The sequence below is a fragment of the Rattus rattus genome, chromosome 10, assembly GCF_011064425.1.
Source record: "Rattus rattus isolate New Zealand chromosome 10, Rrattus_CSIRO_v1, whole genome shotgun sequence".
NCBI classification, from domain to species: domain Eukaryota; kingdom Metazoa; phylum Chordata; class Mammalia; order Rodentia; family Muridae; genus Rattus; species Rattus rattus.
The window spans coordinates 69,996,864-70,011,450 of record NC_046163.1 but is presented as its reverse complement, the minus strand read 5'-3'; the positions used below and the strand labels follow the sequence as shown (position 1 = coordinate 70,011,450).

At 48.0% G+C, this 14,587-nt stretch overlaps 1 protein-coding gene across 1 annotated transcript; it reads right to left on the bottom strand.

The window, feature by feature from the left end:
- Nucleotides 1-4,058: 4,058 nt before the first annotated feature.
- Nucleotides 4,059-10,564, bottom strand: Slc30a1 (solute carrier family 30 member 1). Its single transcript, XM_032914994.1, has 2 exons — nucleotides 9,644-10,564; nucleotides 4,059-8,386 (listed from the first exon to the last, which is right to left on the bottom strand). The coding sequence occupies exons 1-2, from the start codon at nucleotides 10,266-10,268 to the stop codon at nucleotides 7,482-7,484; spliced, it is 1,530 nt and encodes a 509-aa protein (XP_032770885.1). The 5' UTR covers nucleotides 10,269-10,564; the 3' UTR covers nucleotides 4,059-7,481.
- Nucleotides 10,565-14,587: the final 4,023 nt, after the last annotated feature.

The window sequence follows — 14,587 nt, the reverse complement described above, 5'->3', positions numbered from 1 at the left end:
GCTCATCTAGAAAGGCCAGTCAGGATGTCATCATGTCTAAGTCTGTCCTTCACAGAGGTCACTCACTACCAAGGCTCACAAGGGCAGGTGTGTGGGTCTCAAACGCCAGTATCTCCTCTCACTGGGGACTTTCAATGGCCAACAGAGATCCTTGCAATTGTCTTTATTGCCCCAGAGACAATAAGCTCCTCCTCACAGCTCCTTACCTCTAGGCTGGGTCTCAGATTACCGGTAAATACTTGTTCTCCCTTAAGATATGCCTTTCCAGTTAGCAGGGTTTATTAAGAGTTACCCTGTCACAGTGGAGAAGTCTGTCTCTGTCCGCCTCTCTCTCTGTCTCTGTCTCTCTGTCTCTGTCTGTCTCTCTGTCTCTGTGTCTCTCTGTGTCTCTGTGTCTCTCTGTCTGTCTCTCTGTCTGTCTGTCTCTCTCTCTCTGTCTGTCTCTCTCTCTCTCTGTCTCTCTCTCAGTTTGAAAAAGTGGAGTGCTACCATTGAGTATGGCATGTCCATCAAGAACTTCAGGATCTGTAATTGGGTTTAGGACAACAGAGAAAGGGAAAGAAAAAAGGGAGAAGAAGGAAGGGGAAAGCAGGACCTACGACCAGATTATGCGCCGCTAATATTTAACGGGTGAGGACTGGCTACCATCAGAATGTCTTCTCCTTTATCTTCAAGCTGACTCTGAAGGAAATATCATCATAAATATTATTACTCTGATTGTTATGTTTTATAAAAGGAACCAGGATACGTTTGAGCCAGGTGTGGTGTGGTGGGAGGGGTGCCGTGACAGACCCATGCTGAGGCAACCCTTCCCCCTGAGGTACCAGCCATATCATAGGTAGAGTGTAGAATAGAATTTATTTCGTGCATGGGAAGGGGGAAGAAGGCGGGAGGGAAGGAGGTGAGTCAAGTCAGGAACACCTGGAGGTGTTGTGGGGGAAGGGAGAAAGGGACAAAGGGGCCTGGGAAAGAAGAGAGTCAGAGAAAGAAGGGAAGAGAGAGTAAGAGGGCGGGGCGCAAGAGGAGGGGGCGCAAACAGCCGTTTTTTTTGTTTTGTTTTGTTTTTTTATAGCAAGCCAGGCCTACCTGGCTGTTGCCAGGTAACTGTTGGGCAGAGCCTAGAAGGAATGCTAACACTGATATTGCAGAGGAGGAAACCGAGTGAACCTAGCATTCAGACCCAGGCACACAGCTCTCAGGCAGAATACTGCTGTAGTGAGAATGTAGAGAGTAACCACAGCTCATGCTGGAGTCCGTCCCGCCTTGGGCGCAGACCTGCTATGGTCTCCATCCCTTCCTTTGCTCGCTCGCTGGGTCCTCGTTCTCTCAGCCCTAAACTGGAGCTAATAAGGGTACAACTGGATGGAGAGAGAGAGAGAGAGAGAGAGAGAGAGAGAGAGAGAGAGAGAGAGAGAGAGAGAGAGAGGGAGGGGGAAGAGGGAAAGGAAATACAACAAAAGAGGAAGCAGAAGAGAGGCTAGCTAGGGCGGGTGACTACCTTGGGGGCTGTGACAGGTTTGTGTGATGATGTCTAACCACAGGCGTGCATCCCTATACTTCAGGTGCGCTCCTTTGTAACATGAGGATGTTTAGAGTCTCTCCCGATCTATCCTTTATCCCTTTAGCTTCATGTCTTGAGACTTACAAGTAGACTTACAGAAAGCAGTCTCAGTATAGCACACCACGCCCAGCCTTGCCTTCCTCAGAGTCCTGATCCAATATAAGCTGTTAAGCTCTGATCCCATTCAACACATCCAGCCCTTTTCTGATAAAATCTTATTTATAACTCGGTCTGTAATTTAACTCCAGTGAGAGGAGTCTTTGTAAAAATAAAAGAGGGTTTGCCAACTGTAGTGTACGTGTGCTTATTTATGTTTTTCTCATTGCTGCCATAATTTTCGCAGCTTAGAAGAGGAAAATGTAGGGTTGGAGGTACGGGTTAGTTGGTGGAGCACTTGCCTAGTATGCAGGAGTCTTGGATTCAATCCCCAGGACTACAAAAGAGAACCCCACTTGTACTCTATACCTCAAAGGAGCTAATCAGGGTCTCCACAATGCAGACAGCCACTCCTGCTTCACGGGCAGATACATTTTCTGAGCACCTCAGAGGCGTGCTACCTGGACCTGTCGCAATCCTTTACCAGTATTATAAATCCAGACATCCAATAGAGACCTTCAGTTTGACTCTCCAGATGTCCAAGCACAGTTCTTGGTGAAATCAAAGCTTGTGCAAGGAGAGATCAGAAGAGGACCCTCTGGGCTGGGTCAGAAACCTTCCCTGGTTTCAGAAGTGCAAAGCCACCTCCCTAAATGTTCACGGCAGGGGGGCATCCTGTGGGTGGGCAGAGCGAGTGAGGGGAAACCACAGGAGTCTGTGCTACTAACTCCCTTATGGATCTCAGAGCGCGGGATGGTCTGCCTGCTTACTCATTCATCAGAAAGCAGTGTTCTGTGTTCCCCTCTGCACAGACCTGTTGCCTCTGCTCCTCGCCATGCAGCTGAAGCTCAACATCACCTCTAGGCTACATAAGCCGCAGTGTCCCTGGCTCCTGCAGAAGCACCCCACCGCAGCTTACAACCTAGAAACAGGTTCTTAAGCAAATGCAGGCTGTGGCAGGGATGAGCACCAATCCTGACCATACAGAAACACCTCAGTTGTTAACACTGCTGATTTTCCTCCACTCTCTCATCTGTCTCTAAGATAACAGCTCTCACTCAAGCTGTGTGATACACAGTAGTATGGTTGTTTCAGGGAAGACAGAGAGGTTTTGGAAAACTCCTATTGCCTCAGAAGGCAACTTCCTCCGACAGGACAGGTCCAGATGAAACCAGCAGCAACTCTTTGGGTAGCAGCACCGACTGTGGCTATGCATTTTGAGGTCAGCAAGTACTCGATGTTAGACAGTATGCGCTGAATTGAGCAACGGGAGGTGTGAGCGAGCATGGAGGGAGGTGTTAGGGAACCAGTGTGGGCAAATGTTGCCGGCTTGCTCTCTATATTTACCATGCCCAGTCCTTTTTCTACTTCATCTACTCAAAAACTGAGTTTGAGGGGCAGGAGATGTGTCATGGTAGTTAAGAGCACTTCCTGCTCTTCGAGGACCAGAATTTGGTTCCCAGCCCTGACATCAGGCAGTGCAGGATCGCCTGTGACTCCAGCTCTATGGGCATTTGACGCCCCCTTCTTCTGGCCTCCATGGGTCATGTGGCATACTCACACATGCACATAAAAATTATTTTAATTAAAAAAAATATGAGGGGCTTAAGAGATAGTTCAGCAGTTAAGAACACTTGCTCTTGCAGGGGCCCCAGGTTTGAATCCCAGCACCCACACAGCAGCTAATAAACATCTGTAAATCCCAGTTGTAGAGGATTCAGTTCCTTTTCTGACCTGAGGGCACCAGACCCATGTGGTACCTAGGAAAATACTCATACCAGAAGACCAGCTTAAGGACAAATTGAGTTTCTTTTCCCTGTAAGGCCCAGTTCAGATTTGCTGGTATGACCCAATCTGTCGTCATCTCTATCTTTGGACGCCAACTCTGTATCCTAATCTGTAATCCTTGGTCTCAGAATCCTCTCCGCCTTAAACTGTTTCTCTAGTCACACCTCCTGTATCTACTGGACTTGTCCCCTGCGCGTTCGCTTTCTACTTATTGTGTATTTGTTTTTAAAATGTTGTCTCCCAGCCAGAAGCACAATTCTTGAAACTTTCATCCAGTTATCATCTGTGCTACCCTGAAACAGACTCACACCGAGGTGCCACCTTCTACATAAAGGTGTAATCATCATTCATAACTTTGCTTAAAACTACAAAATACAAATTACCAATAGCAGGGGGTTAAACATTAACAATATCCCACAAATTTATGCTCAAAACCAAGCATTTTCACAACTTATTGGCCCCACTGAGAGTGAACCTTTCTGTCCCTGATAGACTTTGATCGTTCATCTTCCACACCACTGCCCTCTTGTATGTTAAAAATGCCCATTTCTTTTACCCACTGCAGTGTAGGAGGGAGGGCCACGGGCACAAAGGAAGTAGATACTGGAATTAGTTTTATTTTTCTACTTAACTTTTAATAAATGAGAAGAAACACAGTAGTCTTGTCTCATATAGAACATTTATAATACAGAACAATCCATAAAGCCTCATGGTGAGGTAGGAACAGCTTTGGAAACAACACACAGTCATAGAACGCACAGAAGTTAGGGAAAAGGCTGCCGCACTCGAGTTCGAGATGAGCCGTAGCAACTGCGCCGTTGGCCCAGAGGACGGACGGATGGGCGGCAGCAGACAAGACCAACACGAGAGCGTCTCAGAGAATCAGACACACTAATACCCCATTGTGCTGTTTCAAGGCAGACCCATATCATGGCCATTTGTGTCTTTTATATAACCATGTATTAATTCTGTTACATTCTCTTCAGCATCCTTTTTTTTTTTTTTTTTTGCCTGACACTGAACTTTAATATATTTTTGGTTTAAAAGTTTAAATTGATTAATATACAAAAGGCTCTTGTGCCAGTGAAAATGACTGCTAAATATTCCAGAGCTTGTTAGTAAAACAAGAGGATCATCATATACATACACATATGTATATATGTATCAAAATAGTATCAGTACAGTTCCATTCTCCAGACCGTGAAGCACTAGGGCAGTTTTGATTACAAACACAATAACAAAAGCCTTCCACTTTCCCAAGACCTCTTAACACTGTTTACCACTTAACTGAAACGCAGTACTAAAATAAATATTTTCTATTGTAGAACCACTCTCCATATTTTTGTAGGACTACCTTAAGACAGCAGGCTAATGACTTTTTTTTTCTTGTTCAAATGGTATCTGCTTGTAAAACAGTAAAAACATTCAAACCCAGTTTACCCAACAAATACCTCACATTAGGTTTCCTTTTCCCTCAAAATTCTCAAAATGACAGATGCTGACAAGACACACACATATAAACAACCTCCCAAGACTCTCCAAAGTAAACTTGATGGAAACCCTTCCTGCTCAAGGGTTATACATCTTAGGATAAAGCTACCCAGCATTTTGTTTTGGGTGTGAAAATGCCGTAAAATGTCCAAGGATTGTTTTTGTGTTCAAGCCTATACATCTACAATGTAGATACCCCCCAGAAAAGAATTACTCCTACAAGTTAAAAGATGACCATGGGAAATCACGCCCATTGTTCCCAGGCTGCACATGGCTTGGAAGGGCCCCTGTTTGAGTGGACTGTGGGAACATGCAGCCCTTCCTCACTCAGCTCGAGGAGCCAGGTCCACAGTGAGCTGGCTCAAGTAATACGGAACCAGGGAGCCTCCCGCAGCCCTGATGCAGTGAGAGGAAGCACGTTTAAACAATGGCGGAGTCCCAAAGAGGCCAAGGTAGCTCCTCATTTTCTTTCAGGAAATAAGCTATTTTGGAAAAGACACTCAAATCCCACAACATTTAAATATAAAAACATCTTTTCTTCTTAAAGATAATGCTAATATAGCTAAAAAATGGGTTAGAAAGTGCATTGTAAAGAAATAAATAATTCTCTAAAACCTCAAGGTAAGTTGGCGCCCATGGAGTTTGCTATGACAAAACACCTTTGAAAAAAAAAAAAAAAAGCCTACGGTACCACTTTTTTACATAGAAGCCACTTAACCCAGGCCACCACCACCTTAAAGCACTTCTGAAAGTCAGATTGACACAGCCCTCACCCCCGTGACATACACCTGCCCAGAGCATTCTGAAGGACACCTCCGGGATGCCACAGGCTTTCCACTGCCTTCCTGTACCACTGTGGGAACACTAAAACCTTCTGCACAGAGCCATCTGAGACATCTGGAGCTCCCCTCACACCACTCCCAGATCTCTCAATTTCATGTTTTTTTAAAAAAGCAAACTTGCTAAAGTCAAAGTAACCACCTGCCAAGGGGTTAGACCACACATTAGTGAAGTATTATGTAGGCTGGATGGTTGGCCCAGTGTAGTATGTGTGAACTTACAAACTATGTTCCAAAAATTACATTTCTTATCAGAAAATCCAGCTGTTCTTAAGTAGGCCCATTGCCAGCAACAGGCTCATTACCCTAGGGGAGAGACCGACCATCCCTTAAAGTAACTGTCATATGATAACACTTTCATTTTCAGATTATTAAGCAGTGAATTATTTCAAATCCCAAAAGTTAACTTTCCCAAAAGTAGTCAGCTATAAAAGTTATTGAAGTAGTCAGAATACTTTGTTCCTAGAAAAATAGAGCTATACATAACTGATATTAATAATCACTTTCGAAGACAAAAATCTACATTTCCTTCACAAAGCATTAACCTTTTTCTATCAAGGAAAATATAACTTAAAAATCTTCAATGTCTGTGTTGGATCTGAAATCTGTGGCAATGGAGCAGCCGTGAATGACTTCCTGGGTGTAAAGTGCGAAGGACATGGCAGCTAAAGACCTGTGCCTTCCTCTGATTGGTTTTGCTTTCTAAAGTAATATCCAAATTGCATGAGCCATCTGATTTCATTCTCAAGTCACTGGCTCTTGGCTAAGCACACACTGTTGGCTACACATCTAGAAAGGTATTCAATCCATCTGACAGGTCACTATGGAAGTTTTTTTAAGACACAATTTAATAGTTTGCAGTTAAGGAGTCTGCATTTTCAAAACTATTCATGCATTTAGAACTTTTAGCTCAATGTTGCTAATACCAGTCTTTGAAAGAAAGCAACACTGGCAGAAGTGTTTAGACTGACTTTGGTAGAATAAAGCCATTTGAGATTTTCAAGGTAATTTAGAGCTATAATCTCCACATTAATAGGTAATAACTGACATATTGCCTTCTTCCTTGCTCTTCTCCCCTATATGCTCTACAATGTGTAAACTCTAACTCATCTTGTGAATTACCTCACGGTTTACTCGACTACTCAGAAGTGGAGAACAGAGTAGTAACTAATCTCGTTTCCTGCTAATAGTCATGACTTGCTCTGGAAACATGCTGCAATTATGCTAGGCTTATGATCTCAAAGGGCAAGTAACTACCCCTCAACATCAGAGGAAACAAGCTTGATGACTTTAAAGGCCTAGCAATTACAATCCTAACAGATAAGATATAACAATGGGGGAAGGAAAAGCAGAGAAATTCCAGTAACAATTTTATTTATCCCCCTAATTTTTATCATGGGAAAACCAGGAATCAAATGTCATTATGTCATATAAGGTCTATACTTACTTTAAACAAAAATGTAACATAGTGTTAAACTGGCTTTCAAAACGTGTTCCAGCATAGCTGCACTATGCACTAGTAATCACAAGGCTGTACTGTAGCACACTCTATTATGCAGTTCCATTATGTTCTTACAAAAATAGAATTAAACTGTGCGACCAGACAAGGACTTCAATTACACTACTTGGCAAACTTAGTATTTCAATGGAGTCTATTTTCTCTTGCAGTTTAAAAGCAAAGTCAAATATCACATCTTTCTCAAGGCTCACAAAGATGATTCGGGCTGTTTGTTTGGCACATTTTTAATCTCTATCACCACAGCGGGGACACTGCCTTCAGCTTTAGTCCTCCTGGGCTTCTTCTCTAGGTTTTCACTGAGTTCTAAACAAGAAATGCTAACTGTTGGAGCCTTCTCTGCCTCCTTTCCAGAATGGACCTGTGGCCGTGTCCCACAGCACTGCTTCAAAGCACACTGAGTTCTGCAGGCGAGCTCACACGGGACGACACTTGATTTAGAGCCTACACTAGCGAATTCAGGCTGGATGGTGGTGGCGTGGATTCCATGATTGTGAAAAACATCTTTAATGGTTTTGGCCACCTGCATGTATGAAGCTGGGTCTTCACATTTTATATGAGCGGTGGCGATGATCCTGCTTCCGGCGAGCTGCCAGACGTGTAACTCATGGACTTCCTCCACTCCTTCAACATCTCGTAGCTCTTTTACCAAATGTTTGATATCAATTTGCTTAGGAACAGTCTGTAGAAGAATGAGAGCGGACTCCTTGAGCAGTGGGTACGTCGTGTAAAGAAGTATACAAACCATTATAATGCACAGGGTTGGATCTAGGTAGAGGACCCAGCACGGACCAGCCTCGTGCATGGGGGCCTGGGTGCTGTTCATCAGCTCTACAGACGATTTGCAGGGATCAGGAAAACACGGGTTCACACAAAAGTCGTCTTCGGTACAACCCTCCCAGGAAAAGTAGAAGACCAAGGCATTCACAACAACGATCACAGAGCCCAGGGCATCTCCAAGGACGTGCAGAAACACTCCTCGCATGTTCAGCTGTCCGGCCCTGTTGTCTTCTGATTCCAGACTGTCTGCCTCCTGGATGAGATTCCCATTTACCTGTACATCCACTGGATCATCACTTCTCAACTTCTCTGGCTCTACAACAAAACAATACAATTTTAACTAAGCACATTTAAAGTGTCCATAAAAACATCTTGTCTGGCGGTAAATTTAAACTTGTTTCATAAAGCACAATAAAAGTGTGCTGAGAGCAATTCACAGTGAGCTGGCACTGGGTACTGCCAGTACACAACAGCAAAAATTCAACTGTGTCACTGGGTTACTGTTCCTTCTCGTTCCTTCCCACCCTCTCTCACCTGCCCCCCACTACTGGGTTAGTGTCTACATTCTACTTCACTTCTCTGAAACATACAAGAGAAACAAAATTTAAGGTGACCAGTTAAGCAGCACTGAGGACTTAGTCCTCTGACACAAACTGATCTTAGGTGAGTTTCTCTTTACTCTGTGGCACTAGGTACACTGAGAAAATCGGCTCTAACGTAAAATATTCATCATGAACATAAAATATACTGTCTTGGCAGAGGAGTTTACACACTGACAAATCAACAACCTGGGGCTATTGCTGGGCGGTGCAAGCCTTTGATCCCAGCACTGGGGAGACAGATGCAGGAGGAATTCCGTGAGTTTGAGGCCAGCCCATTCTACAGAGTTAGTTCTACAGACAGCCAGGGCTACATGGAGAAACCCTGTCTCCAGGAACCAAACACAAACCAACAAGCACAACACAACCTGAAGCTATCAATGAAGTTGGAAACCAATAATCACTTAGTAACCTAAAAGTTCCAGTCAGACAGCACACCTGGGCAGCTTCATCTTCTCCTTTCTATGTACCACCTGCACTTCCTAACATGTTACTATGCATTGGAGAGGTTAAGCTGCCTCTGTATGGAACTTAAACAGATACAAACAGCAAGGAAAAACTGAAAGGAACACAACGTTAACATCGAGCCTGGGTGGTACCGGCTGGTTCTAATTTTTTTTTCAACACTTACCTTCCAAATTACCATCAGGTACAGTGTGCTCAAGATGAAAAACGTTCATTAAAACCCCAAGGGTAATACATCACCATTGGGTCTAGCCCCATTATGCCAGACCCGAGGAAGTAAGGATGCAACATGCCCTGGCAGGTCCCTAAACTGTGATTTTCCGGATTAGGTGGTCGGTTCTGGGAAACACACACTCACAAAGGCCGCCTTTAACCAGGGCCCACACACCCCCAACACATCATTATCAAACTTGTTCAGTGGGCACGAAACCACCGCGCACCCGGGCGCGGGGCGTGGCACCCACCGCGGTCGCCAGGGGGCGCTCGTCCCGACCCCTCCGGCGCTCACCTGCCTGGTCCGCCTTCAGCCCGTTGGAATTGCTGGTGTTAGCCACTAGCGTGTTGGTCTCCTCCTGGTCCGGCTCCGGGTCCGGCGCCCGGCCCGGCGGCGCGCCCGCCTCGCTCCCCGCGCGGCCCGCCTTGCGCGCGCCCTTGGCGAGGTGGCCGTGGCCGTGGCCGTGGCCGTGCGAGTGGCCGTGGCCTGCGCCCTGGCCCTCGCCGCTGTGGTGGTGGAACAGGCAGAGCCCCAGCACGTTGACTAGCAGCCCCGCCACGCCGACGCTCAGCACCACGAGCGGCTGCTGCATCTCATGCGGCTCGATGTAGCGCTCGACGGCTTCCAGCAGGATGGCGAAGCACAGCCCCGTGAGGAAGATGGCGTTCACCAGCGCGCCCATCACCTCAGCGCGGATCCAGCCGAACGTGTTCTTCTGCGTGGCGTGAGTCCTCCGGGCGAAGCGCTCGGCCACCAGCGCCACCACGAGCGCCAGCACGTCCGACAGCATGTGGAAGGAGTCGGACAGCATGGCGAGCGACGCGGTCACCCGGCTCACCACCACCTCCAGCACCATGAACATGAAGGTCAGCAGCAGCATGCACAGCAGCCGGCCGCGGTTGCGGCCCCAGCAGCCCATGGCGGCGGCCTGAAGCTCGGCGCTGACGCGGGAGCGGCGCTGTGGAGAAACCGCCGGCCGCGCAGCTACTCAAGCGCCGGCGCTCGACTGTACTGGCGAGGCGGAGGGTGCGGCGGGCCACTGCGTGCCGAGGGGCTGCCGAGCATCGGACCGAGGCGCTCGGGAGACCGCGTCCGCAGCGACTGCGCTCGGCCCGGTGGCGGCCGCCGTCTTCACCCCCCCGCCTTTGCAGACGGTTTACAAAAAAACTTTGCTTTGCACTCGGAACCCCCGTTTTCACACGGACCCGAGCGTGACAAGGCCCCGGTGTCCCGCCCCCCCGGCCCGGCTCGCCTCCCCATTGGCCAGAGCTGCCTCACGACAGCCCTGGCGTCCCGCCCCTCCTCAGTCTCTATTGGCTAGCGCGGCGGAGGGGCGGGAGGGGGCGGGGCGCGGCCGCGGGAGCTGGGGGGCGGGGCCTGTGCACTAGGGAGTCGGGCGTGGGCCGGGGGGCCGCGGCCGGGTGCAGCGGCGGGCGGTGCGGGGGAGGGTGGGCGCGGGCCGCGTGCAGCGGTGGGCAGGCGGCAGGGCGGTGGCGCTGAGCCCTAGGGCACCGTGAGCAGTTCCCGCTTCCCGCGGTGAGGGTTCCGGGCCGTGGTTCCCCTGCGCCGGCTCGGCCGTCCCAGACTTTGATCCTGCGAGCTGGGTGCACGTGGGGGCGGCTGGGTGACAGGTCGGCGCCCAGGAGGGGCGGGGAGTTGGGGCTGTGCGGGCGGCGGGGGCGCGGCCGAGCGAAGAGCTGAGTTAGGGACTGGTTTGCTAGCTGGACAACCCCAGCCCCGGGAACACTTTCCATTCAGCGGGTCTCACCCGGAGGGCCACCCCCCGGGGCAACCGTGTGAAGTCAGCCTGCCGCCGACACTCTAAGGTGTGGGGTGCTGACTTGGGCGGGAACCTGCTGCGTGACTTGGGCAAGTCACCTAATCTCTCTACACCTGTTTCTTCATCAATAGAGGGAAGGATTGGGCAAGTAGAACTCTTCTGCTTCCTTCTAGCTAAAATTCCAAGGCTCTGTGAGTTCACACTATTTATAGGTTACAAACCTCCGAACCCTTGTGTGGGCTGTTTGGAGGGGGAGGGGCGGCTAGAATACAAAAGAAAGTGGTGGAAAGGCCCCAAGAACCAAACACCCTTGCTGAGTTGGCTGAGACTCTTTGGAGTTGGTCCTCTAGGTGAGAACAGTGGATGTGTGCACATCAGTGTGGGAAAAGGTCTCTCAGAGTGGACCTCCATTGGGAGGCCTCTGTTGGGCCATCAAACTGGATGAAGGACCCCCTAGGTAACAGCCATTGCATTGAGCTATGCATGGCCCACTGTGTCCTTTTGCATGAAAATTTTTCTTTTTCCTTTTGGTTTTTCAAGACAGTTTCTGTGAGTGACCCTGGCTGTGCTGGAACTCGCTCTGTAGATCAGGCTGGCCTCGAACTCAGAGATAAAGCTGCCTCTGCCTTCTGAGTGCTGGGAATTGGGTGTTCGCCACCACCACCACTCAGCAGAAATTCTTGTTCCAAGACTGCCTCTCGCTTTGTAAACGATGTTCTCATCCCAGCACCCAGACTGGGAAACTAGCTAGGTGGGTCTTCATATTGTTTTGCTGAATGAGAGAGCATGGTCAAAGATTCCCAGTGTTGTGAGGGAATAAATAGTAGAACCTGGTGATTGCCTGGATATTGGGAGGCAAGAGAGCTAAAGGGGACATTAACAGTTATGTTAATGCCTTAAATGGCATTTTATTGGATAATGGGAGAACAGTGAACTCCACTTTGAGACGCTGAATTTGAAGTAAGACACATGATAGTGGTGCTTAGATTGGATTACCCCATACACACACGGAAGTGGGAAACACAGCCTCAAACTTCCAGCCTCTCTATAGAAGCCTAAATTTGGAAGGCACTTAAGGTATCCTTAGGTCACTTGAGTCACTGGGCAGCCAGGGACCATTTTGCCTCCTACTGTGGCCTTTTATTGAAACAGATTCCTTTAAAGCAGTGGTTCTCAACCTTCCTAATGCTAGACCCTTTCCTTGCTACTTCATAACTTAATTTTGCAACAGTTACAAATCCTAAAGTAAATATCTGTTTTCCAATGGTCCAAGGTGACTCCCACCTCCCCATGAAAGGGTCATTTGACCCCCCAAGGAGTTGTGACCCACAGGTTGAGAACTACCGCTTTAAAAGAAGTTGATAACGCAAAGCAGAAGCAATAGGTAAATAAGGCAGGCTTGCCTTGCCAACCGGGCCTTGCCCCTACAGGGGCTAAACAGACCAGCCTGGAAGATGTTTCTCGTGGTAGTCATCTCAGCTTCCAACAGCAGCCACAAACAGCTGAGGGGTCTGTGTCACATTCAAGCTGTCTCCCAGAAAGCTGCTTTATTCCCTCACCCCCTGGCAGGGGGTGGGGCAGCACAGCCCCAAAGTGTGGAGTAGTCACAATGGCCAGCCAACTCAAAATGCAGGGTAGGGGACCAGCCCAGAGGTTTAGTGATTGATTGCCCAGCATGAGTGGTGGCCCTGGCCTCCTGAGAGAACTTAATAGCAAGACTATTTGGTCTAACTTACTTTCTCCTTAACTTCTTTTTATGTGATGGATCTCACTGCCTAGTTGGCTCAAAGTTCTGTGTAAACCAGGCTAGCCCCAAACCCACAGAGCCTCAGTCTTCTATGCCTCCAATGTTTAGGATTAAAAGCCATGCACACCCACAGCCTGCCCTCCCTCCCTTTGTGTGGGCAAAATAGTTGAGTTATTTGGCTCAAGTTTTTGTTTTCTTCTTTTTTCTTTCCCACTAATTGCCCCGGAAGCTTTTTCTTGTTTGGTTTTTGTCCCTGAGACAGGCTCTCACTATGGAGCCCAGGTTGGCTTTGAACTCACCATTCTAGAGGAACCACCCAGCCCGTCCTAGGTTTTTTAGCACAGCCGAGTGGATTTAACAGGGGGAGTCATGTGAGTTCTTACCAGTCACTCAGTGGCCCTAGGTGAAGTAAAACAGCTTTTTCTCCCTCCTTCCAGAGAACCAGCCTGATAATTTTCACACCCACGATGATTAAATCTAGCACACTTTAGAGATAAAATACTGGCAATTTTGGAAATTGCCAACATGACTTGAAAGTCCAGTGTAACAGGTGCTCTACACTCGGCCCTCTGAGCTTGACATTGCTGGTAGAACTCGGGTAAAATCTTAAGAGAATTGTGAAAGCCCCCAAAGACACCTGAATATATGTTATCAAAAAATCAGTGTAACTGGGTGTGGTAGTGCTTGCCCTTAATCCCAGAGGAAGGAGACTCTCTTGTGAGTTAGAGGCCAGCTTGATCTACACAGCTCCAGGACAGCCAGGGCACATAGACCTTTTTTTTTTTTTTTAAAGTGTAGGGCCAAGAAGATGGCTTCTCTGCTCTAGGTGCTGCCCAGAGCTGGGTGGCCTGAGTTAGATCCGAAGAATCCACGCAGTGGAAGGAGAGAGCTGGCTCCCTCAGTTGTCCTCTGACCTATACACAAGGCGCTTGGGGTTTTATTTGTTGTTGTTGTTTTATGTTTTAAAAATCATTGTATAAAGTTGGGCCTTGCCTGGAAAGACCCCAAAACAAAACATTGAAGAACCATGAGAACACCAGAGTGCATTTGACTTCAGCTGACACTAAGTCACGTCCAATGTTCACTCTCAAGGGAAAACTCAGGGAAATCGACTTGTTCATGCCAGTGTCTTTTGGAAAGCACTTGAGTAGTTCCTACATCTGAGCCGAAATCTCTACCAATAACGTGAGTACCAAGCTTTGATATTTGTTCAGCTGCCCCTAGAGGAATAAGCAACAGAACAAAGGATAAGGCAGGAACAATGCAGCAGTAAAACTCAGGAATAGCACAAAAGGTCTCAGCGTCCAAGGGAAACCAGTAAGGAACCCTGGAGCAGGAAGCAGGACTGTGTGCAGAGACCTGCCTGGCCACAGCTGGGAGGGTCTAGCTTTTGTCTTCCTTGGTGGAACTGAAGGTTCTTGGTGAGGCTAACAATAGAGAAATGTTTGGGGTTTTTTTTTTGTTTGTTTTGATTTTCGGGAATAATGAAAATGGAGCCCAAGTTCTGCAGTCGTGGCAGGAAATTAAGGCACCAGTACCCATACAGCAAGGCTTACTAGAAGCATTTAGGAGCTCAGGCAGATTAGCCTAGCCACTCTAGAGGCTGAGGCAGGAGGGCTGTTCTGGGTCTGCATGAACCACAGAGTGAGTTTGAGACTGGCCTGAGTGACTTATTAAGAAGAAACAGTGAAAAGAGAAATTTGGATGTGGC

Coding starts and splice junctions, on each gene's coding strand:
- Slc30a1 (XM_032914994.1), bottom strand. CDS start 10,268: ATGGGCTGCTGGGGCCGCAACCGCGGCCGGCTGCTGTGCATGCTGCTG. Junction 8,387..9,643: donor GCTGAAGGCGGACCAGGCAG/GTGAGCGCCGGA, acceptor GTTTTGTTGTAG/AGCCAGAGAAGTTGAGAAGT.